Below are 23,986 nucleotides of genomic sequence, written 5' to 3'. Positions count from 1 at the left end.
AGTCAACCTTCAGCCTGGTGAGATTTGAACTGCCAAATTGCAGTCAGCAGAAGTAGCCTGCAGTACTGCACTCTAACCACTGTGCCACCACAACTCAATAACATGGTTGTATTTTCAATCAGTCTTATTAAAGTATATGATGGCAAATGTCAAAAAAGACTTCGACAAGCAGATGTTTGACACAGGAAATCCTGGATTCAGATTGCACTTCAGCTGATCGTTTGGAAATATCGGTATCCCTCAACCAATATGTTTTCCCCTTCTTTTTTAAACTACTGCAATCCAACAAGCTTGCATGCACCATTCATTTGCATGAGCTGAAAGAAAAGGCATAGTTTAATTATTACTTGCCATCTTGGAATGCATTTAGAACACTTGACTTCTGTTAGTCCTAATGGAATTTAAGTGGTCTCTGAATGGAGATGTAGCTTAAAAAAAATCTGTGTTGTTTCCCCCCCTGAAACTCTTTGTCCTCTTTGGTTAATTTGTGCTTCTCATCCTTCTCCACATTACAGAATCTTTCTCAGGAGCCAATTATTTTGGAACGTTTTTGCAAACAACAAGAAAAGGCTGCTGGTCCCCCCCCCCCGGATGTTTAATAAATAAAAAAATAATTTCTGTACAAATTAGTAATGATGTCAATTTTGAGGCTTTTGATGAAATGAGATTATGCGTTTTTCACTAAGGTCTACGTAACTATCCTGCATATATTATATGCTGATATACATTTCTATGGCATAGAAAGCTAATTCCTTGGAGATATTAGCGCAACTCTGTTGAATGAACAGGCCTTCCCCACTGCTTTCCTGTTAATGTTTTGTCTTGTAATAGGCTATTCAGAAATTCAGTCTTAGGCCTGATTAAAATCTTGAAAACTTTTTCCACCTTCCACACTTTTATTCAAAATAGCAATTTTACAAGGACAGGCCTTGGCCTTTGCATTTGCAATTTGTTTACTTGTAGATGTATCCAGCATGTCAAGGAGGAATCGACTCATCTCAGTTTTAGTGGAACTATTCCATTTGTGCACAGGGTTTGTGAAGCTTACAGCTATTGCAACTCATCCATGCAATACATTAACATCAGGTGGAAAGCGTAATGTTTGACCCAGCTTATATTTTAAATAGGGTGCGTTCCTCTCACTCCCATCTTAAAATCAATAGGGTCAAGTTCCAATCATTTATATTTGGTTAGACTTTTTGGTTAGACTTTTGCCTTTTATTGTATCTGCATACTGAAATTTCAATTGATGTAATCATATGCAAATCCAACTGTTGGACATTCACCTTGGTTCTGAATTCACTAAAACCTTTGAGGGCTCCTAAGAAAAACTGCAGTGGCTGAACAATAGTGTTGGTGAGGCTTAATTCTTGCTGGGCTCAAATGCAGAAAAAATTGCATTGTGTGTGGGTATGTGCGCACACGTGCGTGCGCAAGTGCGCTAAGGTATTTAAATTTAATAGCTAGAGCAGTGGGGTTGTGCAATGAGCCAGAAGCCACAGTTGTAGTAGATTGGTTGGAGAGCACTGGCTCCTGTGTGAGGCCGTCTGTGCTGTGATTGGATTCTGTGGATGTAAAAGGGGGAGTTTCTTTGTTTTCCCGCCTTTTGCTTCCATGCTCTGTGATTTACTTCATGATGCTCCTGTTAGTCTGACTATCTTGTTTGCTGCAAACATAGATGTAAAATATATTTATTTATATAAAACTACAAATTCATATCAGCGTCTCTGACTTCATTTGGACATCTGTTGTGCAATTCCCTGACTCACACTCTCCCTCCCTCTGTGTGTGTTTGTGTGTGTGTGATTGTGTGTGTGTATGTTCACTACCGGTAGTCGTCTTCCATCCTTAGGCAGTAAAGCCAGCTCTCTTCAGCATGGTTGCTACATCCTGTTTTTACTGACCATGTTCAGGCATTATATGACAGGGCTAGTCAGGGCTGGTTCTAAGATGAGTTACAGGATGGAGAGCCATTTTGGAGCCTCGTGCTATAAATTCCGGCTTATATTAAAAAAATCATGACTACATACAAGCAAAGCAACATCACACTGGGCATCTAGACAGACTTCCACGTTCACATACAGATAGAAAAAATCCTGTCGTATGCCCATAACGGATAAATCAGATTTACCTGGTACAAAGGCTTGCATAGTTGTGCCTATCCCTTTCAACCATTGTAGGTGCTTTTGAAATGGCTCTCTACGCATGCATGCCTGCATGCACATACATGCACACACAGCTAGAGGCACGGACAGATTTTATGCGTTCAATCTAAACACTACCTTTGCAAATGATCCTTAACTGGCGTTTCAAAGGCAGCTACCCCTTTGGGCATAGCAGCTGTGTTCTTTGCAAATGGGATCCCTCCCATTTTTCAGGATTTGGTGGCGAGACGGGCTGGCGTCAGGTTACAGATCCAGGGAGTATTTATATTAATGTACATTCTGCAAGAAGTGGGTAGGGCCCCTCCTCCCTTTTGTTGCTAGAGGAACAAATTAAGGATCCCAGAAGCTGTCATCTGTTCTGTGAAACTTCCCTGCAGATGGTTAGTTTGAGCTCTAGAGCTCTAGTCCAAATCCTCTTGGTCAAGCTTCAAAGGAGTTCTGTTCAAGCCACAGACAGAGGCCAGGACCAGCAGGAAACCTTGAAGGGGTGACCTTGAACTTCCTTTGCGCCAAGGAGCCATAAATCCAATCTCTGCTCCTAGAAGTTAGGAGAGTGTTTGGGTTTGTGGAAGGAGTTGCTGAGTTTTTTCAGTGTCTTTTTAATCCTCAGAGCTGTCAGTCTTGCTGGGGGACTCTGGAACCAGCATTCTTTCATGATCTTAGCTAGGGAAGATAAAGCCTGGAAGGTGGGGTGGGGGTGGGGGTTGAGGGAAAGAGAAGGGATAGTTAGAATCAAAATCTAGACTTAACACATCTTCCAAAATTCCCAAACAACTAGAATCTTGCATGTGTATTCACTGGACTCCCATCCTGAGCAAAAGCCTGACACAGTTTAACTATGGTTTGCTGAATAAATCTTAGATGTTGTGATTGTACATCATGCGGAGACGACTAGTCATGCAAGGGTGGGAGACTTTTCTTACATGTTTTAAAGGACAGTCTCTCTGTTTTTAAGTATCAGGCCCAGAGGTGGTATTCAGCCGGTTCGCACTGGTTTGCCCAAACCAGGGACAGAAATTTTGCCCAGTTCGGTGAACTGGTAGTCCTCTAGTCCAGTGTTTCCCAACCTTGGCAACTTGAAGATGTCCGGACTTCAACTCCCAGAATTCCCCAGCCAGCGAATGCTGGCTGGGGAATTCTGGGAGTTGAAGTCCGGACATCTTCAAGTTGCCAAGGTTGGGAAACACTGCTCTAGTCCAAGGAGACTTGCAAGGCAATAGGATGTGGATGCGTGAAGAAGATGGCGGCAATGGCAGCCACTTTTTCGTTGACCGGAGGACTTTTCAGCAGCTTGTGGCCAGCTGCTGGCTTCTTTGAGAGCTGGTATGCAACGAGGCGGCAGCTGGGAAGCTTCTTTGCCAGCCAGTGGCTTCCCAGCAGCGGCGGCTGGCTGGGGGTGGCCGAAAACTCCAGTCAGCTTGCCTTCCGGGCTGGACAGCCACCGCAGAAGGTAAGCAACCAAAGGAGGGAGGAGGAAGCGGGGAAACGGCGACTAGCGAAGGGAGGGTGGGGATAGATAGGAAAAAATCCTAAAAATGTTCCTACCTTTTCTTGTGGGTGTGGCTAGGTGGGGAGCCATGTGACTGTGTGGGCATGGTTGTGAATGACATCACACTGGCCACGTACACTCAGTCACATGCCCTCCCACCTAGCCACGCCCACTGAACTGGTAGCAAAATTTTTCAAATACCACCATTGATTAGGTCTGCTTGTTAATATGAGGTGGAAGTCAGGGATGGTATTTGTTGAACTTGATGCCACAATCAGAATTAGAGTCTATAAGGATAGATCAAGGATAAACTAAGGGATTAATACTTTCACGTCATTTCTTACTGCCTGACAGAATTTTTAGTCAGAGCTAGCTTTGGAGTTGATGCTGAAGTTTTTTAGATTTATGACATTTAGGAGTCTAGGTATAGTCATAGTCATATTCTCAATTTCTGACTTTGGGAGCAATTCAGAAGTCTATAGCACCAAGCACAGCTATAATGTGAACACACAATGAAAATTAAATTCTTAGTTTATACTGTTATTCAGATTAGGGAGATATTTCTTAGGTGGGAATACAGGTAGTCCTCAACTTATAACAGTTCATTTAGTGATCGTTCAAATTTACAGTGGCACTGAAAAAAAAAAGACTTATGACCATTTTTCACATGATCGTTGCAGCATCCTCATGGACATGTGATCAAAATTCAGACGCTTGGCAACTGATTCATATTTATGACAGCTGTAATGTCCCGGGCAGGATTGGGCTTCAAAAATTGCAGCAATGGGTTCGCTGCCTCGTTGCTAGGTGGGCATGGCCTAGTTGGCATCCTGCACTATGGCACTTTCCTTGAGCCTCTGGGAGGGAGAAAACTACTTCCCCTGGGCTGCGGAGGCCAGAAACAAGCTCGTTTCCAGACTTCTGGAAACTCCAGTAGCCCATTTTTCCCCCTCCCCGAGCCTTTGCTCAGGCCCTGCACTTACCTGGCATGATGGACAGGTTGCGTGGAGACTCCTGAGAGGGGTGGGGTGGGAGGGAAGGGGTGGGCATGGCCAGCCAGGAGTGGGATTTGGGGGTTTGCTGAACCACGCAGAATGTTCGCTAGGATCTCCCGAACCTGTGCAAACCCCCAGCAGTCCACCCCTGGTCCTAGGGTCATGTGGTCAGCTTTTGCAACCTTCTGACCAGCAAAGGTCAATGAGGAAGCCAGATTCACTTAACAACCATGTTACTAAAAAATGCAGTGATTCACTTAACAACTACGGTTTGGTGAATAAATCCTAGATGGCAAGAAAGGTTGTTGGGGCAAAAATCACTTAACAACTACCTCACTTAGCAGTAGAAATGTTGAGCTCCATTGTGGTTGTAAGTTGAGGGTTACCTGTACCTCAAATCTTTTGACTGTCATTAGTGAATCAGTCTCTGATTAAGATTGCGTTTATATCTGGATCTCATGTCCAGTAGCGGCAGGGTCTACTAGGGTGAATTTCCTAAAAAAGTTACTCAGTTTGAGTTGATTTTTAAAAGAGCTTGGAAAGTCTGTTGTAGCACCAGTTATTTTGTTTATATTCTGGTTGAAATGTAGAAGAAAGAATTTTAGCACTGTTCAAAAATTATTCCTGGAATAGACGCATGTTAAAGAATGGTGTGTGTGCGTGGGGGAGGAACTGACAATATAAATGATTTCATTGTCATGGTATCTCTGCAGCAAAACAGCAATTGAACCAATAGGGGTGCCATCATTAACACAGAATCAAATATGAACATCTCTCTCCTACTCTGAGAGGGTCAAACTTGGTCTACTTCCATTTGTGACACCCAATAATATAGAATAGATCTTAGTTCTATAAAATTCCCTTTTATTCTTTTCCTCAGTATGGCTGGCAACACATTTGAGAGTCAGTTTGATTTAGTGGTTAAAACACCAAGCTAGAAACCGGGGGCCTGTGAATTCTAGTTCCGTCTTAGGCAGGAAAGTCGGCTCGGGCCAGTCACACTCTCTCACCTCACAGCTTTGTTGTTGTGAAGAAAAGAGGAGCATTATGTATGTTTGCTACCTTGAGTTGTTGTAAAGATAACAAAGGTGGGATATAAACAATACATATATAAATAAATAAATAAGCAAACAAGCTTCTAAGAAGGAGATTATTAAATATGTTTTTGGAGGGAGGGGCGCCTTCAACTCAATGTTGGCTCCTCGTGACTGATTGGACAAGTCCCTGCAGTTTTTTTTTTTCTTGCCAAGATTTTTCAAAAGTGGTTTGCCATTCCCTTTTGCCTAAAGCTGAGACAGAATGGCTGCTACAAGGTCACCTAGTTGCCTTTGTTCAATTATATCACTGCTACATCTGCAACTAGCAAGCAAATCTCCTTGAAGGGGAAAAAAAAATAAGCTGAGGAAATGAAAGGTTCATTTTGGCTGACAGCTAAAGCTACCCTGAAGATTTATCATTTCCTTCTGAGGATTTAGCAGGCATTTAAGAATGTAATGTCTCCAGACTATAGGATACCCTGGGAGACAGAATGTAGAGATAACCCTCGATTTATCTGATGGAACAGGGATTTCTGGAGGTGCCTGTTGTAAACAGGAAGCAATGTACACTTTGAAATGAAAGTTGGAATAGAACCGACTAAGCATGGTGTTTTCCAGACTTTCCATAAGATGCCATTTAGAGATTGCGTTCCAGTGGTGGGTTTCCATTTTTTTTTACTACCGGTTCGCTCGAGCACGCATCAGTGGTGGGTTGCAGGCGGTACGCCCGGTAAGGGTGTACTGATACCTGCCCGGAGCACTGGGTACCATTCCGGTATGGTGCTCCGGAGGGCCCACCTGCGCATCCAAGCTCCTTATCTGTATTTGAGCACTTTGGCGCTTCTGCGCATGTGCACAGAGCGCAGGGTGCCTGCCCAATGCTCTGCTAAGCATACTGGTTGCAAATGGATCCGGAACCTACCACTGGTGCGCATGTGTGCACGTGATGTTTCTGCACATGTGCAGAAGTGTCTGGGCGTGTGGGTGGAGCCTCCCACCACCACCACTACTGGTGTGCCCGATCGGGGCTGAACTGGCAGAAACCCACCTCTGTTGTGTTCTGAGTACAGATCACCTGAGGAGGGGGGGGCAGCAACAGATGCAAATCCTCGTCCCTCATTGTTCAGGTACCAAGACGGTCTGACAAGGATTACAGAAAAGTGGAAGCAGGGCTTGTTTGTCTGTCAATCACACAGTTCTGGGAAGAGGAGGGAAGGAGGGAGCTGTCCTAGCAACAGTCATGGCCCCTGAGGAGATTGGCACTGAGGACATCAGAAAGGCATCAATAGTGAAATATATCCATGAAACAAAAGGCAACCCTGAATTTTAAGATGACTGCTTCTAAAAAAGCAGTCAGAGAGAGAGAAAGAAAAGTCCTGTGCAAGGCCTACCCTCCCAAATAAATATGTGAAGGGGGGGGGGGATTTGCTTATATCCAAGAAGGACAGGGACAAAAAAACCAAAAACACAACACAAGTACTAGAATGAATTAGAAATGCCTATAACCGTGTTGGCGAACCTATGGCATGCGTGCCACAGGTAGCACATGGAACCATTTCTTAAGGCATGTGTAGCGTTGTCCTGTCAGCTCCAGCATGCATGCGCGTGCTGACCAGCTGATTTCAGGTTTCATTTTGGGCTATTTTTTGCCTTCTGGAGGCTTCAGGAGCCTTCCATAAAGCCTCTGGAGGGTGAAAAACAGCCCAACACACCAACCGGCCGTTTCCAGCCTCCAGAGAGCCTCCGGGGGTGGGGGAGACGGGGGAAGCTGTTTTTGCCTTCCCCAGGCTTGTGGAAAGCCTTTGGAGCCTGGGGAGGGCAAAAATGGCTCCATCGTGTATGCGTGGGGGATGTCCATACACGCATGCGTGGGGGTATGTGTGTCACACGCATGCATGGGGGGAAGGTACATAGAATTATGGGCATGGGCACGCACATGCACGATCCCCCCACCCTCCCCTCGCTTTTGGCATGGGATGGCAAAACGGTTAGCCATAACTGGCCTATAAAATAAGATATCCATTTATAAAATAAATTGAGGCCAATCTGCATATGGCCAATTACACCAAAATCAACCTCACGTGCACAAACACAAGTACATATACAAGTAGTCCTCAATTTACGACCATAATTGAGCCTAAAATTTCAGTTACTAAGAGAGTTGTTTAATGAGTTTTGCCCCATTTTATGACATTTCTTGCCACAGTTGTTAAGTGAATCCCTGCAGTTGTTAAATTAGTAGCACGGTTGTTAAATGAATCTGGCTTCCCCGTTGACTTTGCTTGTCAAAAGGTCGCAAAAGGTGATCACAGGACCCAGGGACACTGCAACCGTCATAAATGCGAGTCAGTTGCCAAGTGTCCAAATTCTGATCGCGTGGCCACGGGGATGCTGCCATGATCCTAAAGTGTGAAAAACTGCCATAAGTCACATTTTTCAGCACTGTTGTAAGTTTGAATGGTCACTAAATGGTCACTGTATATGTTTGTGCAGAGACACATCCTGTCTTCAACCTCCCCACCCCAATTAAAAAAAAACAGAACGGGGAGAGGCAAGGAAAAAGAGGAGCTGAGCTGCCAAAGAAGCAATGAGGAAGGGAGAATAAAACAGAGAGATGAAACAATTCAAAAATAAAACAGAGAGAACAATTAACATTATTACAAGTGTTAGTACTACTGTTATTATATTATTAGAGAAGGCAAAACCGATAGGAAGGCAATGGCGAATGGAGAACTACAAAGGCTAAACATGAATGCCGATACAGAAGGCTGTATAATTACTTTATATTGTTTTGTATGTCTTTTTTTTTTTGTTATTGTATTTTTCTTTCTGTTTTTAAAGGTAAAAATGTTTAATAAAAACTATTTTAGAAAACAACCCCAGAGAGATGAGTAGGCACAGGAGACAGATGGACAGAAGAAAGAAAGGAATTGTTCTACTTAAGCACTAAAAAGGGTTAAAAGTTAGCAGACCAGTGCCTGCTGCCAAGGATGGGTAATCTATAAAGCCATCCAGGTTTTTCCAAACCATGAACCTGCGTCCCCCTGCACTCCCTGCATCTTATCAGTCAATGATATGCCTTTAACCACTTGCACTGTCCCAGTTTGGACCAGTTTGAGGCTTCTGAATGGTCTTCCAAGGCAGCCTTTGCAAAGCGTCTTGCAGTAATTTAGGCAAGATAAATGCATTTGTGTATCTTGTGATGGGGTTCTTGATCACTAGGAATGTTCGATCTTTGGCAAAGGATAATGTGAATGACTTCATCCCAATTTGTTGTAACTTTAGAGTAACATCAGCGAAAATGGTTAGGACAATTTTCATTTGTTTTTCTTCCCGGGCTGTGCAGCAAAGTTATTCTGTTGCTTCATTAGGCACGCAAATGTCAGCTCTAAAAGTGTTGTCTCAGCATATAGCCTGTGTGATGACATTACAGAATTTCCCATGCTGCAGGAACGTTACATAATCAGGAGGACCTGGTACAATGTTGGCTAATATAGGCTAAAGCTATGTTACCCTATGGCAGTGGTCGGTAATCTTAAATACTCAAAGAGCCATTTGGACCCATTTCCCACAGAAAAGAAAACACTGGGAGCCACAAAACCCTTCCTGTGCCTGATTATTTCCTGAGCGCCCCCCAAACCAGCAGATGTATTTGAATTAAAGGTTCTGTTTTCTTCTGAAACTTTTCTTTTCTTGCATTTATCCATGGTTGGCCTACTGGGGGTCGAAAAGCTCAATAAATTGTGTGCTGACGGGTGTCGCACGTTGGCGGTTGTGACACATATGTGTGACACATATTTTTAGCGACAGGGAGTCGCAGCAGAAGGATGAAAGAGCACATGTGGCTCCAGAGCCGCAGGTTGCTGACCCCCACCCTATGGCTTTAATATTGAGGATAGATTATTTGTGTCTCAAGGCTTCTGGTAGCTGGCAATGAGGGTCTGGGAAGAGTTTCATAATTCGGAGTGCTCCACTCCAGTCTCCTTTCCAGATAAACTACAGGTGGTCCTCAACTTACAATAGTTCATTTAGTGGTGGTTCGAAGTTACGATAACACTGAGAAAGTGACTCATGATTGTTTTTCATGCTTATGACCTCTGTAGTATCTCCATGGTCACATGATCAGAATTTGGATGCCTGGCAACTGACTCATATTTACAATGGTTGCAGTGTCCTCCTGGGTGTGTGTCATATGATCATGTGACTTTCTCACAAGCGAAGTCAATGGGGAAGCCAGATTTACTTAACAACTGTGTTACTAACTTAATAGCTGCAGCAATTCACTTAACAACGGTGGCAAAGAAGATCATAAAATGAGGCAGAATTCACTTAACAGCTAACTCCCTTAAAATAGAACTTTTGGGCCCAATTGTGGTCATTGGTTGAGGACTACCTGTATAGAAAAAACACTATCAAAATGAGATCAGCCACAGAGATGGTTGGCCCAAGGAAATTCACCTCAGTATGTAGCTCATCATATTGAACACATTGAACTAGGGAAGAAAATGGTAAGTGAGCACCTGTCTACCCTAGACGAGTTCAAATCAACAGAACCGGATGGATTACACCCCAGGGTTCTGAAGGAACTGGCAGACGAGATCTCAGAACCACTGAACTATATCTTTCAGAGATCCTGGAGCACCGGGGAACTGCCAGAGAATTGGAAAAGAGCTGATGTGGTTCCCATCTTCAAAAAAGGAAAAAAAATAGATCCAAGAAACTACAGACCTATCAGCCTGACCTCAATACCAGGAAAGATTCTGGAAAAGATAATCAAGCAACAAATTAGCGAACACCTAGAAGTAAACAAAGTAATAGCCAAAAGCCAACATGGGTTTGTCAAAAACAGATCATGCCAGACTAATCTTATTCCATTATTTGACAAAGTGACAAAATTAGTGGACCAGAGGAATGCCGTCAATATAGTTTACTTGGACTTCAGTAAGGCATTTGATAAGGTAGAACATAACCTACTACTAGATAAAGTAGAAGAATGTTTGTTGGAATGCATCACCACCAGATGGATTCGTAACTGGCTGACCAACCACACTCAATGTGTAGTCCTCAATGGAACTGCATCTACATGGAGGGAAGTATGCAGTGGAGTACCCCAAGATTCTGTTTTAGGCCCAGTACTCTTCAACATCTTCATCATGATTTGGATGAGGGAATAAATGGGGAACTCATCAAATTTGCAGATGACACCAAGCTGGCAGGAATAGTCAATACTCCAGAAGATAGGCTTAAGATACAGAAGAATCTTGACGAACTTGAACATTGGGCACTATCTAATAAAATGAAATTCAATGGTGAAAAGAGTAAGGTTCTACATTTAGGCAACAAAAACGAAATGCACAGGTACAGTATAGGTGGGACCTTGCTCAACATTAGTAACTGTGAGAGGGATCTTGGAATCCTAGTGGACAACCATTTAAATAGGAGCCAGCAGTGTGCAGCAGCTGCCAAAAAAAGCCAACATAGTTCTAGGCTACATAAACAGAGGGATAGAATCAAGATCACGTGAAGTGTTAATACCACTTTATAATGGCTTGGTAAGGCCACACTTGGAATACTGCATTCAGTTTTGGTCGCCACGATGTAGAAAAGATGCGGAGACTCTAGAAAGACTGCAGAGAAGAGCAACAAAGATGATTAGGGGACTGGAGACTAAAACATATGAAGAACGGTTGTAGGAACTGGGTATGTTTAGTTTAATAGAAAGAAGGACTAGGGGAGACATGATAGAAGTGTTCCAATATCTCAGGGGTCAAAGAAGAGGGAGTCAAACTATTTTCCAAGGCAACAAGAACAAGAAGCAATGGGAGGAAACTAATCAAGGAGAGAAGCAACTTAGAACTGAGGAGAAATTTCCTGACAGTTAGAACAATTAATCAGTGGAACAACTTGCCTCCAGAAGTTGCGAATGCCCCAACACTGGAAGTCTTTAAGAAGATATTGGATAGCCATTTGTCTGGAACAGTATAGGGTTTCCTGTGTAGGCAGGGGGTTGGACTAGAAGACCTCCAATGTCCCTTCCAACTCTGCTATTGTATTGTATTGTATGTGATCTTGAGCTATTTGCTATCTCACCACTAATTCAGTTTAGGGGACATATTTACCATTTAGATCAGTGATGGAGACCTTTTTTGGTGCCAATTGCCCAAAGTGCATGTGTGCAATCCCAAAATGCAATGTGAGCGCCCCCCCCATGCATGCGCCCCACCCCCCCTCGCCCATTTTCAGCTTCCAGGTTGGTGCATGGGGCTTTCCAGACTCAAAACAGAGCACGAGGGGGGTGGTTGCATGGTGCCCCTGCACCCCGTTTTGGCTTCCAGGGTTGGTGCAGGAGGCCTTTCAGGCCCAAAACTGGGCATTGGGGGGCTTGCACGGTGCCCCCACACCCCGTTTTGGCTTCCAGGCTGGTGCAGGAGGCTTTCCAAGCCCAAAACGGGGAGCAGGGAGGCATGCACATGAACCCCCCAAAATGCAATGCGACCACCCCCTGCACATATGTGGCAAAGTCCCAAAGACCAGCTGGTTGGCAGGAAGCATGTGCATATGTGCACATGCACTGTGGAGCTGGGCTGGGGCAATGGCTTGTGTGCCTGCAGAGAGGGCTCTGCGTGCCACTTGTGCCATAGGTTCACCATCACAAATTCAGATCTCCGTGAAGGAAAAAAAATGTCATGGAATATGAGAATGAGAAATAAAAGCTTTCTTCATGGGATGAAGTAGTGGACGGGGCTCTTCAAGGAATGAAATGGTGTTCAGGCTCAATGATGCTGGCCCTTCATTCATTCCTTGCGTAATTAAGGTTATGGCCCTGTTTAAATTCAATTGCTAATTGGGGCACACCCTTGCTTACATGGAGGAATCTTCAATTTGGTGGTCTGCAAAGCAACAAACAATCCCTTATCACCCACTTGTTTGCCCGCATGGTTTACTCTACGGAGGGCGAATAGCTCTGTGCTGGCATTTTATCTCCTGACCACCCAAGGCTCTGGTCATCCTCCCTCTAGCTTCTGGGATTCCAGCAGCCGCTGCCCACGATTCTTCCTGCTTGTCTTATCTTTGCATTCTTTTTTTCTTTCTTTCCCTGAACTAGTGCCAAGATTCTCTCCCATGGATCTGAAGTCATAATTTACAAGACAATCTGCATTTCTCTGTCTTATAAAAGTCGAGTAGGTCCTGCAGCTGATTTGTCGGGTATCAAGTCAGAGATTGGCCTGGCCCACTGGAAACAAAGAGTAAATCAGGGATTTTCTTCCCTATTCCTTGCTTCATTCATTCAGCCCCATCTTAGACAGATGTTCTACAGTCGTAGAATACTGTTTTTTTGTAACAAAGAAAATTGGGAAAGATAGAAAATGTAGAAAAAGGATAGGGAATTGGAAAGGACAAGACACATAGCTGACTAGCTAGAAGACACAAAGCTATATGATAAATCTTTAAGTGGCAATCTGGACTGTTAGAAATATTATTTCTTCAGATGTTGCTATGCAGATAGCTTGCCTCTCAAGCCCACCTCATAATTCTTGAAACAACCTTACAAAGCAGTCTCTTTTTAATTTTTATAGTGTTTTTTGTTTTGCTTTAATAATGATTTTTGATTCTTTTATAATGATTGTTTTTTTTAATATAGTTCTTATTTTGTTGGTTGTTGGGATATCAAATTTGCTACCCGCAGGCTGGATGCGTTACACGCTGGCCACACCCACTCCTGGTTTAGCGAAAGGGGAAAAAGTCGTGATATGTCACATGACGACAATGTGACATTGCGAGTTTGACGACAATGTGACATTGCGAGTTTGACACCTGTGTTGTAGACTGCCAAAAGTCACTTTTTGTGAGCTGGGTTGCCACACAAATATGATTAATAAATAAATTAAATAGTTAAGTATCCCAAACAGGGCCATAATGTGATGGCAGCCCAGAATTCTCCCAAGGGAAGAACGCCAAGGCACAGCAGCCCTTGTGTAGCAAAAGTGGGCTTTCTTGTAGGGAAATGCAGCTGTAGAGCAGAGTTTCTCAACCTTGACAATTTTAAAATGGGTGGACTTCCAACTCCCAGAATCCCCCAGTTAGCATGTTGACTGAGAAATTCTGGGAGTTGAAGTCTACGCATATTACAGTGACTTTGGGCTAAGGAACGCTGCTTTGGAGGAAGTGCTAAACATGATAATCAGGCAGCTCTTTCAGAGAAGAAGGGGAGTGAATTAGCTGGTGGGGTAAATCATCTCATATTTCCAAGACAGTTAGAAGATACATGCAGAGGTGGGCTATTGAGGGTTTGCACGGATTTGGGAGAGGCTCTAGCTAAGAATCTTCCCAGTTCAGAGAACCCACAAATTCCACCCCAGCTGGCCCTTCCCCTCCTGCCCCTCTTCTCCCAGGAGTCCCCATACACGGCCCACGTGGAGGCTTGGGAGGGTGAAAAATGGGCCTCCCGGAAGTTCTAGAAGGCCAGAAACAGGAGTTTCCAGCTTCCAGAGAGCCACCAGAGCCTGCGGGAGGCTGTTTTGCCCTCCTGGAGGCGTGAGGAAAGCCTCTGGAGCCCGGGGAGGGCGAAAATGCCCCTTCCCACTGTGGTGCAGGAGGCCAACAAGGCCACGCCCAGCATGGCCATGCCCACCCAGCAACCAGGCAGAGAACCCGTTGTTAACATTTTTGAAGCCCACCTCTTGATACATGGCATCATTGGGATAGGGCATAGCTTTCCTCCTGCATGGAAGGAGCCTCTGTCTCCCCATATTGTTCAATAGATCTAGCTGGGAAGCTTGATTCCTAGGCTGGCGTGGTATAAGATGCTTTCTTTGCTTCTGCCTCTACTCTGGGAGTTGATGGCCACACATCAATCCTAGCTCAGAAAGCGTCCTTTTTGAAACAACAGGAAACATCCCTTCCTGTTAAATAACAAAATAAAATGCTAAAAGTTATCTTTCTAACTGACTCACCGGGTCAGAGAACATCCGATTTGGAATGGTGGGTGTCTGCTGGTCAATGCAAACTACTTTTTTCATGTCTTCAAAGCTGGGGTCGACTGGAACCAAGTCAAAGAAAGGAGGTTTATAATCTTCAATAATCCCTGCAGGATAAAAATATGGAGGGAACAGGAAGGTGAAGTCTTGAGATGGCAAGCATGCAGAGATTATTGGGTGTGAACATCGTCTTCCTGTACCATCTGTTATGTCCAACATAGTCAAATAAGGACAAAAGAATATGTATGTATGTATGTATGTATGTATGTATGTATGTATGTATGTATGTATGTATGTATGTTGTGGCCCAGCAGGAGCTGTTGGAGCTGCAAACAGACTCCGACAGCGAGACACCCTATGTGTCGACTCTGGAAGATGTGGAGGACCCTGGACTCTGAGCAGGGACCAGAGAGGCTGGTTGGTCACCAGGAGGCGCCTGAGGCATGGAGCAGTGGTGAAAGCCAAAGGGAGTGTGGTCATGATGTCAGGCCCTGGAGCAGTGGTGAAGACGTCAGGCCTTTGAGCAGTGATGAGGTTCAGAGGGAATTGGTCCCGGACGCCTGGCAGAGGCGGGCGGATAAATGCCGGCAGCAATTAAGGAGAGAAAGGAGATAATTGGACCCAGGTGGTTGTGATTAGGTCCCTCCCAAGAGAGTATATAAGGAGAGACTTTGGGAGGAGGCTGTTTGCAGGATTCAACTAATATACTAAGGCTGGAGAAGCGCTCGTATGTATTTCTTATCTCGGAAGTCTGGGTTGCTGCCAAAGTCTTGTCCTTGTTTTAATTTACTGTGAATAAATTGTCTAGCATTAATCTTGTGCCGGCGTGCCTCATCGTATGGAGGGGAGGGGGGTCAGAACATACACACACACACACACACACACGCACACACACTGGTCTTGTTGTATTCGGGTCTTTTCCCTTTTCCGTGCATTTCTGTCATTTGGCAACCCAATCAGTTCCAAGAGTGTGTTAAATAAAGGACTTTAAAGCATTTCCTCTGGAAAAATCTCAGAAAAGATTCCACCCTGACAACGTCCAGGTGGGCATAGGAGGCAACATATGAGGGCAAAGTGCTCCACATGGTTTTATTCCAGTGCCCCTTTATTCTGTGAGAATCTAGAGAGTGTCAATTAGATATTTGGTTTGACTCTTATTAAGCACAATAGTAAATACTCATGGTCACTAGTCAGATTTTCTATTCTGATTTGTTAACTCTTTAGTTTAGAGCATTGAAATCTTTTGGAGACAAGTAGGAAGCATGAGCAAATCAGCAACTGTCCCAAGAATCCATTTACAAATTGATTCTTAAAGTTTGAGACATAAGAAAAAAAATTGCATAAAGCAAATGTATTTTCTCTTACGACCTGAAGCAGATGCACAATATCAAATGTGTAGAGTTTAAGAAAGAACAAAGAATCCAAAGACAGCCTAGAATCTTACAGGTAATATGACAGTGAAGCCAGTATGGTTTTGTTCTGACCGAGGCTCCCCAAGAACATGAAGCAAACGCCGATAAAAACCCCTTTTATTAATTTACTGTGAATTCTGCTCATTCATATCCAGCAAAGTCTTTCAAGGGAGGATTTACAGTCACAGACCTTATCTGGCTTGGAGAGCTGCCAGGCTGATATCTGCAAAACCTGGTAAGGAGTCTTCAAGAGTCACGAACCAATTAAGCGAACTAATTGTCTCCTGCAAACTCCACTCCCCTTTTGCTCCTCTTTTATTTCTTCTGGGAGGGGCCATTCATCATCCACCTGTTCAAGTTGACCCCTGTTCTTTAGCTGTTCCCTTAGTCTGGCAACTCTGCACATGCACACACTGGGAACAGCCTCCAGCTGTTCATCTGCCTCACTGATGTCTGACTCTGATAACTGTCAGACAGCCCTTGGCCGCTCTCTGCCTCCGACACAGATCCCTCATCAGAGCCTTTCCTAGACTCCAGGACTGCCCATGTTCCTCCCTAACCTCCACACTCTCTGAATCTGCGGCCAGCTCCGAATTATAGGACAACAGGTTTGTGCATTATAGGACAATCCGAAACCACAGTGAGCTCAATTTCCTATCATCTCAGAGCTGTCAGAATTCGGCAAGTGGACACTAAGCATCCCTTACAAAATGATAAAGAACTTACAAAATTAGCAAGTATTACATTTCAGACATGACTGGTTTTCCCCTGGCATAAGGTACTTTGTATGAAAACAGCATGAGAAGAGCCCTGAGAAAACTGAGTGGAAAAATACAGGAAAGACCAAGGTAAAAGTGTTTTAAACAGCCTCCATAGCAGAGGAATAGCAAGTGGAGAGACTACTTTTGTTAGTGACAACACACATGCCCATGCACGCCTCATGAGCAAATGCTCACATGTCTTCCATTAAATGCAATAAAGCAGCTTCCACTTCTGTATTTTACAGAGTATAAGACGCACCTTCCCCCCACAAAAAGAGGGTAAAAATCTGGGTGCGTCTTATACACTGAATACAACATTTTTGGCCTCCCCAAACCTGGCCCTGTGCATTCAGTTTTTCACAAAAACAGACACGCAGAGGGTTTGGTAGGCCTGCAAAGTGCTCCTGGGGGCTTGAGAGGTCAAAAACAAGCAAAAAATGGGCCCCATTTCCCACAAAAAACGGGTCATTTTGTGCTCAATTTTTGCCCTCCCTAGCCCCAGGAGCACTCAACAGGTCTACCACACCCTCTGCCCTCCAATTGTTCTGCAAAAAATGGGTCATTTTTTGCTTGTTTTTTGCCCTCCCCAGCCCCCAGGAGCACTTTGCAGGCTTAAAAAATCGGGCATGCAGAGGTTTTGGGAGGCCTGCAGAGTGCTCCTGGGTGCTGGGGAGGGCAAAAACTTTTTTAAATTTACCTCTTCAAAATCTTGGTGCATCTTATAGTCCGAAAAATATGGTATATACCGTTTCACAGTGCTATAGAGCCATCTCCAAGTGGTTTACAGAGTCAGCATATTTTCCCCAACAATCTGGGTCCTCATTTCACCCACCTCGGAAGGACAGAAGGCTGAGTCAACCTTGAGCCTGGTGAGATTTGAACTGCCAAATTGCAGGCAGCCGGCAGTCAGTAGAAGTAGCCTGCAGTCATTTTTTTCAGTGCCGTTGTAACTTGAACGGTCATTAAACACACTGTTATGAGTCAAGGACTATCTGTATATATTTTGGGAGCTACTTGCTCGGCAAGGGTCTTGCAGACCTCATGCTAGAATCAATATTTCTCACTGTGAAAGCTACTTTGAATTTGGCAAACATAAATATTGCAGTTCTAATGACTCATCTATCTTGTTCTTGTTTCTGTGCAAACAAACACAGACAAGTACTGCTGCAATCTTACTCCCAATTTGCAATTTTATTCATTTCTAAATTACATTCATAGGATGCTCTACTCATTATGACTTGAAACACACAAGATTCATGTTCTTGAAACATGTTCGTGATATTAAACCAATGTAGTTCAACTTTTGACTTAGGATCAAAATTATATAGTTTCTGCTGTTGGGACATATTTTAGCCAAGATTAATAACAAATGATTTAGTAAGCATCTAGAAAGAATATCTTTATAAATTATGGGGCATCTGTTGAATTAAATTATACCATAACCCCTTAAAGATATTTGAGACTAATGGTTACAAAATCCTGGCATCGTTACAGGTAGAAGGAACTACCAATGCATTAACTGGAAAAAAAAAACCTGTCAGTTTTTATTAACTTTCATTTTGATGGAAATATTACACAGAGCCATGGTGGTGCAGTGGTTAGAATGCAGTTCTGCAGGTGTTCGATTCTAAACAGTTCAAGGTTGACTCAGCTTTCCATCCTTCTGAGGTGGGTAAAATCAGGACCCAGATTGTTGGGGTCAATAGGCTGACTCTGTAAACTGCTTAGAAGGGGCTCTAAAGCACTGTGAAATGGTATATAAGTCTATGTGTCATTGTTCTATGTAAATATGTTTTATTTCCATTTCATTTCGTGCAGCCACATATATACTGTGCATAACCGGGGCATATAACATTGAACAATAAACACAGCCCTCCCTCTTGTTGACAATACCCCCCAAAATACAAACCCTATATACCACTTTGACCCACCATACACCCTTTCTTTCACCCCCCTCCAACTTTCGTTCTTCCTTCCAACATTCCCCTCTACTCCTACTTCCCCTCCCCCTCAATCCCTCCTCTCTCCCAATACAATCCCTCCCTTCCTTCTCCTCCTCCCGCCAATCCTCTCTCCCACCCTCTCTGCCCCTGTCATTGTTATACTGTTATTATTATAACTTCACTATCCACATTAGCATGTCTTTCAAATCATAGGATGTAAAAATAGATGATAATAAAAATAAATCCAAGGGTGAAACAATGACAAGTGGATAAAAAAGCTACACTCAAAAGACCTTGCCCAGAAAAAAGAGTTTTGGCTGTTTCCTGCAAGGCAAAAAGTATGTGAAACAAGTGTGTGAATTTTGAGGGAAGGATACATTAAAAGCCACCCCACCCTCTCCAAAGTCCTGAGACATACCTCATCAAGTGGGTGTACCTTTTAAGGGGTTTCCTCTGGCTAACCCAATTAGCGTTGCACTCATCAGGGACACAAGTCTGCAATGTCACAATCAGGGCATAGAAACATGTACAGTAGAAAAAAACTCTAGATCCGTGGTATTGAACCCATGGCACGCATGCCCAAAGTGGCACACAGAGCCATTTTGCCTGGCATACACGCCATCAGCTGTTCCTCTTCTGGGTTTCCGGTGCACATGCGCACTGCCCATCAGCTGGCCTTTGTGTGTGCACGGTGTCAGAAATCAGAAAAGCTGGCCTTCCATTTTCCAGAGTGCGCATGCACCAGCTGATTGATGCATGCATAAGTGTGGCAATAAGTGGAAGGCTTGCTGGCTGGCACGCATGCGTGGGCCGGAAACAGGAAGTTAATGTTGGGGGGGGGCACATGGATAATTCCACTTCTTGATAACGGCCAAGTGTTCCCTTTTCGGCACTCGGTGCCAAAAAGGTTCGCAATCACTGCTCTAAATGATAACCGAAACAAAGCCTGCACCAGAAAGAATATTTCTCTCCACAGTGCATAAGTTCTTCAGTTCAGAAGATCCATGAACCAGCACCCAGGTGCATGCTAACAAAGTGAAAAGTACTACATGCAGACTGAAAAACATATGCAAATGTGGTGTGGATGGATTCAGTATTTAGCTTGCTTTACAGACCCTACTCCAATAGATTTTTGAGGCATAATCCAACTTCAGCACAGCGTTTTGAGTATTAAAATGCTGTGCTGAAGTTGGATGTGAATTTTCCTATCAATGGACTTTTAAATGTCTGACGTTACAGTTAGAATGGTTGTTGAACACAGCATTACCAAACAAATGACTTGAGAAACTGAACTACTACTCCTCTGCTCACAATAGAATCCCTTATGCCACCAGGCTTGAAATGTTTGGGCTTGGACAATCTGGAACTGCGCCGCCTGCGGTCCGATCTAAGCGTTTTACACAAAATTGTCTGCTACAACGTCTTGCCTTTCAAAGACTTCTTCAGCTTCAACCACAATAATACACAGGCCAACAATCGATACAAACTCAAGGTAAACCGCTCCAAACTCGACTGCAGAAAATACGACTTCAGCAACAGAGTGATCAACACCTGGAATGCTCTACTTGACTCCATTGTTACATCCTCTAACCCTCACAGCTTCAATCTCAAACTGTCTACCGTGGACCTCACCCCATTCCTAAGAGGTCCGTAAAGGGAGTGTGCATAAGCGCACCAGCGTGCCTACCATCCCTGTCTTACTGTCCCCATTTATCTGTTTTATTTCCTTTCTTCATTTTTATGTTCATACCTATACTTTAGGGACACATGGCTCACTGGCTAAGACACTGAGCTCGTCAATCAGAAAAGTTGGCAGTTCAGCGGTTTGAATCCCTAGCACCGTGTAACGGCGTGAGCTCCCCTTACTTGTCCCAACTTCTGCCAACCTAGCAGTTCAAAAGCATGTAAAAATGCAAGTAGAAAAATAGGAACCACCTTTGGAAGGAAGGTAACACTGTTCTGTGCATCTTTGGCATTTAGTCATGCCGTCCACATGACCACAAAGACACCTTCGGAAAGCATTGGCTCTTTGGCTTTGAAACAGACATGAGCACCGCCCCCTAGACTCAGCAACTACTAGCACATATGTGCAAGGAGAACCTTTACCTTTACCTATACTTGTTATCTTATACATGTTTGACAAATAAATAAAAAAATAAACTACCATAGGTTCATTGGACATGTTTTCCTTAACAATGCTCAATGGTTCCTACCAGCTGTCAGCACTAATGCTTTTGGTGCCACCTGCTGGTCAAGAACTCTATTTACCTAGGACCTCCATCAGTTTTGTTAAACCTTTCTATACTAAACAGTTCAATGTAACTTGACCCTAATCCATCTGACAACCTGATTTTGAATGTGGGTACTGATTCCCAATAAAAGCACATTTCAGTGCTTTGCTCTAGCTAGAAGACAGGCATGATGCCTGGTCAAGCAATACTGCCAAATTTTCATATGCAGGTGGTACACGATCTTCCAAAGACAGAGAGTGGCTATGTATCTTAGGGCACATAAAAGGCAGCCAGCTAAAGATCGTTTATTGTGAATGTAATTGAGTTATTAACTAGTACTACAGGTATTTATTCAGAAAGGGAGACAGAATTAGCTCAGTTAATACATGCCTCAATTGGATTGTACAATATTTTGGCTGTTTGTAATGTAATCACTATTTTCTTTGAAGCCTCTTGTTTCTGTAGTCAAGGATCAGACACGAAATGAGATTTAGAAGAAAGAAATTAACACGCTCACAAACTTCAACAGTATAATCTCTGGATACGGGGGTGGGTGGAGAAACCCCCAGATTGAAACAGGGCAGACATCAACATGGTTAGCTTCAGGCACCAAGCTGAGCTTCTGTTTGTTTAATCAGGCTAAGCCAAAAATAAGAAACCCATTTGGGTTTAGCACAGTCTGTTAATCAGACCAGTGACTTAGTGATTTGGGAAGAACTTAAAAGAAGCCAAACAGCAAGGGACCATACAGAAGTAAGGGTTTGTAGGGTAGTAATCCAGAGTTACACGTTGAGAGCACCTTCCAATAAGCTTGGACAAAGTGGGCTATTGGTATTGCTCTGTTAAACATCTCCTCATTTTTTCCCTTCTGCCCTGGGTGAATAAAATTATTTATTAGTCCCGAGGGCGCCTCTCTTGAAAGAAGGAAAAAGGAAAACTTTTGCAGAAAAGGAGAACCATTCTATGCATCTAATGCAGCTCATGAAAACTTATGCCTTTAATATGTTGAAAAAGCCCCTACCAAACCCTTCCTTCCTTCCTTCCTTCTTTCTCTCCTTCCTTCCTTCCTTCCTTCCTTCCTTCCTTCCTTCCTTCCTTCCTTCCTTCCTTCCTTCCTTCCTTCCTTCTTTTGCAAAGAGAAAAATCCCACGCTTAGTTTCCAGCATCTCCAAGAATGGGTTGGAAAAACCAGAGGAAGGCGCCGCAAACTTTAGTTGTCAGCGGCTCAGTCATTTGGGAGATGGGCGACTTCTAAATTAAACTATTTACATTAAAATTAAAATTCTGCCTCCCCTTCAGTCAAGAACTTTAGCCTTTGATCTGAAAATGAATGCATAGTTTGAGGTAAAAGCACTAGTCCAGAAATCAGAAAGTTGTGACTTCTAGTCCCTCCTTAGGTATGAAAGCTGGCTGGGTGACTTTGAGCCAGTCATTCTCTCTCAGCCTAACTCACCTCACAGGTGGTTGTGGGGAAAATAGGTGGAGGAAGGAATATTAGGTATGTTTGCAGCCTTGAATTATTTATAAAAGATAACAAAGGTGGGATAAAAGGCAATCATTCATTCATTCGATCAAATCAATCCAATCACAAACATGAATCAGCAGTCAGCATCTGTACATAGCAACTTCCTACTTTTTAACCATTTCTGGTAGGAGATACCTTCTATGTTATAGCTTTTGCCTCCCTGATAGGAGAACTGCACCCCCATGTGGCATATTTAGGAAGCATTTAAAGACATGGCTGTTTCAACATGCATTGGGGAACGGAGGAAAGAATGGAGGTGTATGTGAGATTGAGATGAATCTGTGTATTTTTTATGTTACAAAGCATCATGTTCTCTTATATTATTATAAGTTGTAAAGCACTCCTTCTGAGGCCATTGCAATTTTGACCAGTTGTTAAATGAGGACTACCTTAGTTTCTATTTTAGCATTCTAACCCCAGTGCTGGGCTGGCTCTTGATTCACATGTATATCCTCACTTAAGCTGCTCTTAAAATCAAGAGGGCTGGCCTTTAGCTCAGAATTGCTTATTCCAGCCCATAGTTTCAGAAAGGTAAAAGGTAAAGGTTCCCATCACATATGTGCTAATTGTTCCCGACTCTAGGGGGTGGTGTTCGTCTTTGTTTCAAAGCCAAAGAGCCAGCACTGTCCAAAGATGTCTCCGTGGTCATGTGGCAGGCATGATAAAATGTCTAAGGCACACGGAACACTGTTACCTTCCCACCAAAGGTGGTTCCTATTTTTCTACTTGCATTTTACATGCTTTCGAACTGCTAGGTTGGCATATGCTGGGACAAGTAACAGGAGCTCACTCTGTTATGTGGTGCTAGGGATTCGAACCGCCAAACTGCGACCTTTCTGGCCGACAAGCTCAGTGTCTTAGCCACTGAGCCACCGCGTCCCTCAGAAAGTTTCAGAAAGGGACCCCCCCCCATTTAGAGGGTTGAGCTGGGGCCCTTTTGAACAACGTAGAAACTTTACTAGTGAGCATCATAATTCTCCAAATCCATATTCTATGGGTCAAAGTCTATCAACTGAATACTTCTGATCCTTGAAAAATGCACAGGTTTATAGATACACTGTCTTACTTTTTCACACTAGGGCAGTTTCTGCACAAGTGCTTCCAGCAGAAACCTGGAAATCCAAAAATTCCTTGGATCTTACTGCAGTGAGATAGAAGGCTAGAAGAATGGTTGGTAAAGATGATAGACCCTGCTGGGATGGCTAAATTGACTTCTTTGAGCAGAGAAAACAAAAACTGTTTATTGCTGACTGGAAATGCTGTATGGATTTTTGCATAAAACTAAAACAAAAATTGAATTTATGATTTACAATTTTCAATCATACGTTGTAACAGTAAGAGGTAAATTTTAATTGTTCTTCTACCTGCTTAATAAAGAGGAGGTATCCTTTGTACCTTTCCCTCTCTTTTCTATTTTTCTTTCTTTTTCTTTTTCTTGCACTTTTAGCTT

The 23,986-nt window shown here is 43.5% G+C and overlaps 1 protein-coding gene across 1 annotated transcript in view; it reads right to left on the bottom strand.

Annotated features, from left to right (window-relative positions):
- Positions 1-613: 613 nt before the first annotated feature.
- Positions 614-23,986, bottom strand: part of ACVRL1 (activin A receptor like type 1) — a 63,510-nt gene continuing 40,137 nt past the window's right edge. Inside the window, exons 9-10 of the mRNA XM_087710383.1 lie at positions 14,641-14,771; positions 614-2,844 (exon numbers count right to left, since the gene is read on the bottom strand). Coding sequence (XP_087566509.1) covers positions 2,704-2,844; positions 14,641-14,771 — 272 coding nt within the window. The 3' untranslated portion in view covers positions 614-2,703. The remainder of the gene's footprint in view (positions 2,845-14,640; positions 14,772-23,986) is intronic.

Source organism: Thamnophis sirtalis, unplaced genomic scaffold, assembly GCF_051295495.1.
Source record: "Thamnophis sirtalis isolate CommonGarterSnake01/CBP01778 unplaced genomic scaffold, rThaSir2_p1.2 scaffold_3, whole genome shotgun sequence".
NCBI lineage: Eukaryota > Metazoa > Chordata > Lepidosauria > Squamata > Natricidae > Thamnophis > Thamnophis sirtalis.
Note: the sequence above shows the minus strand (reverse complement) of the source record. Positions and strands in the feature narration are given on the sequence as shown.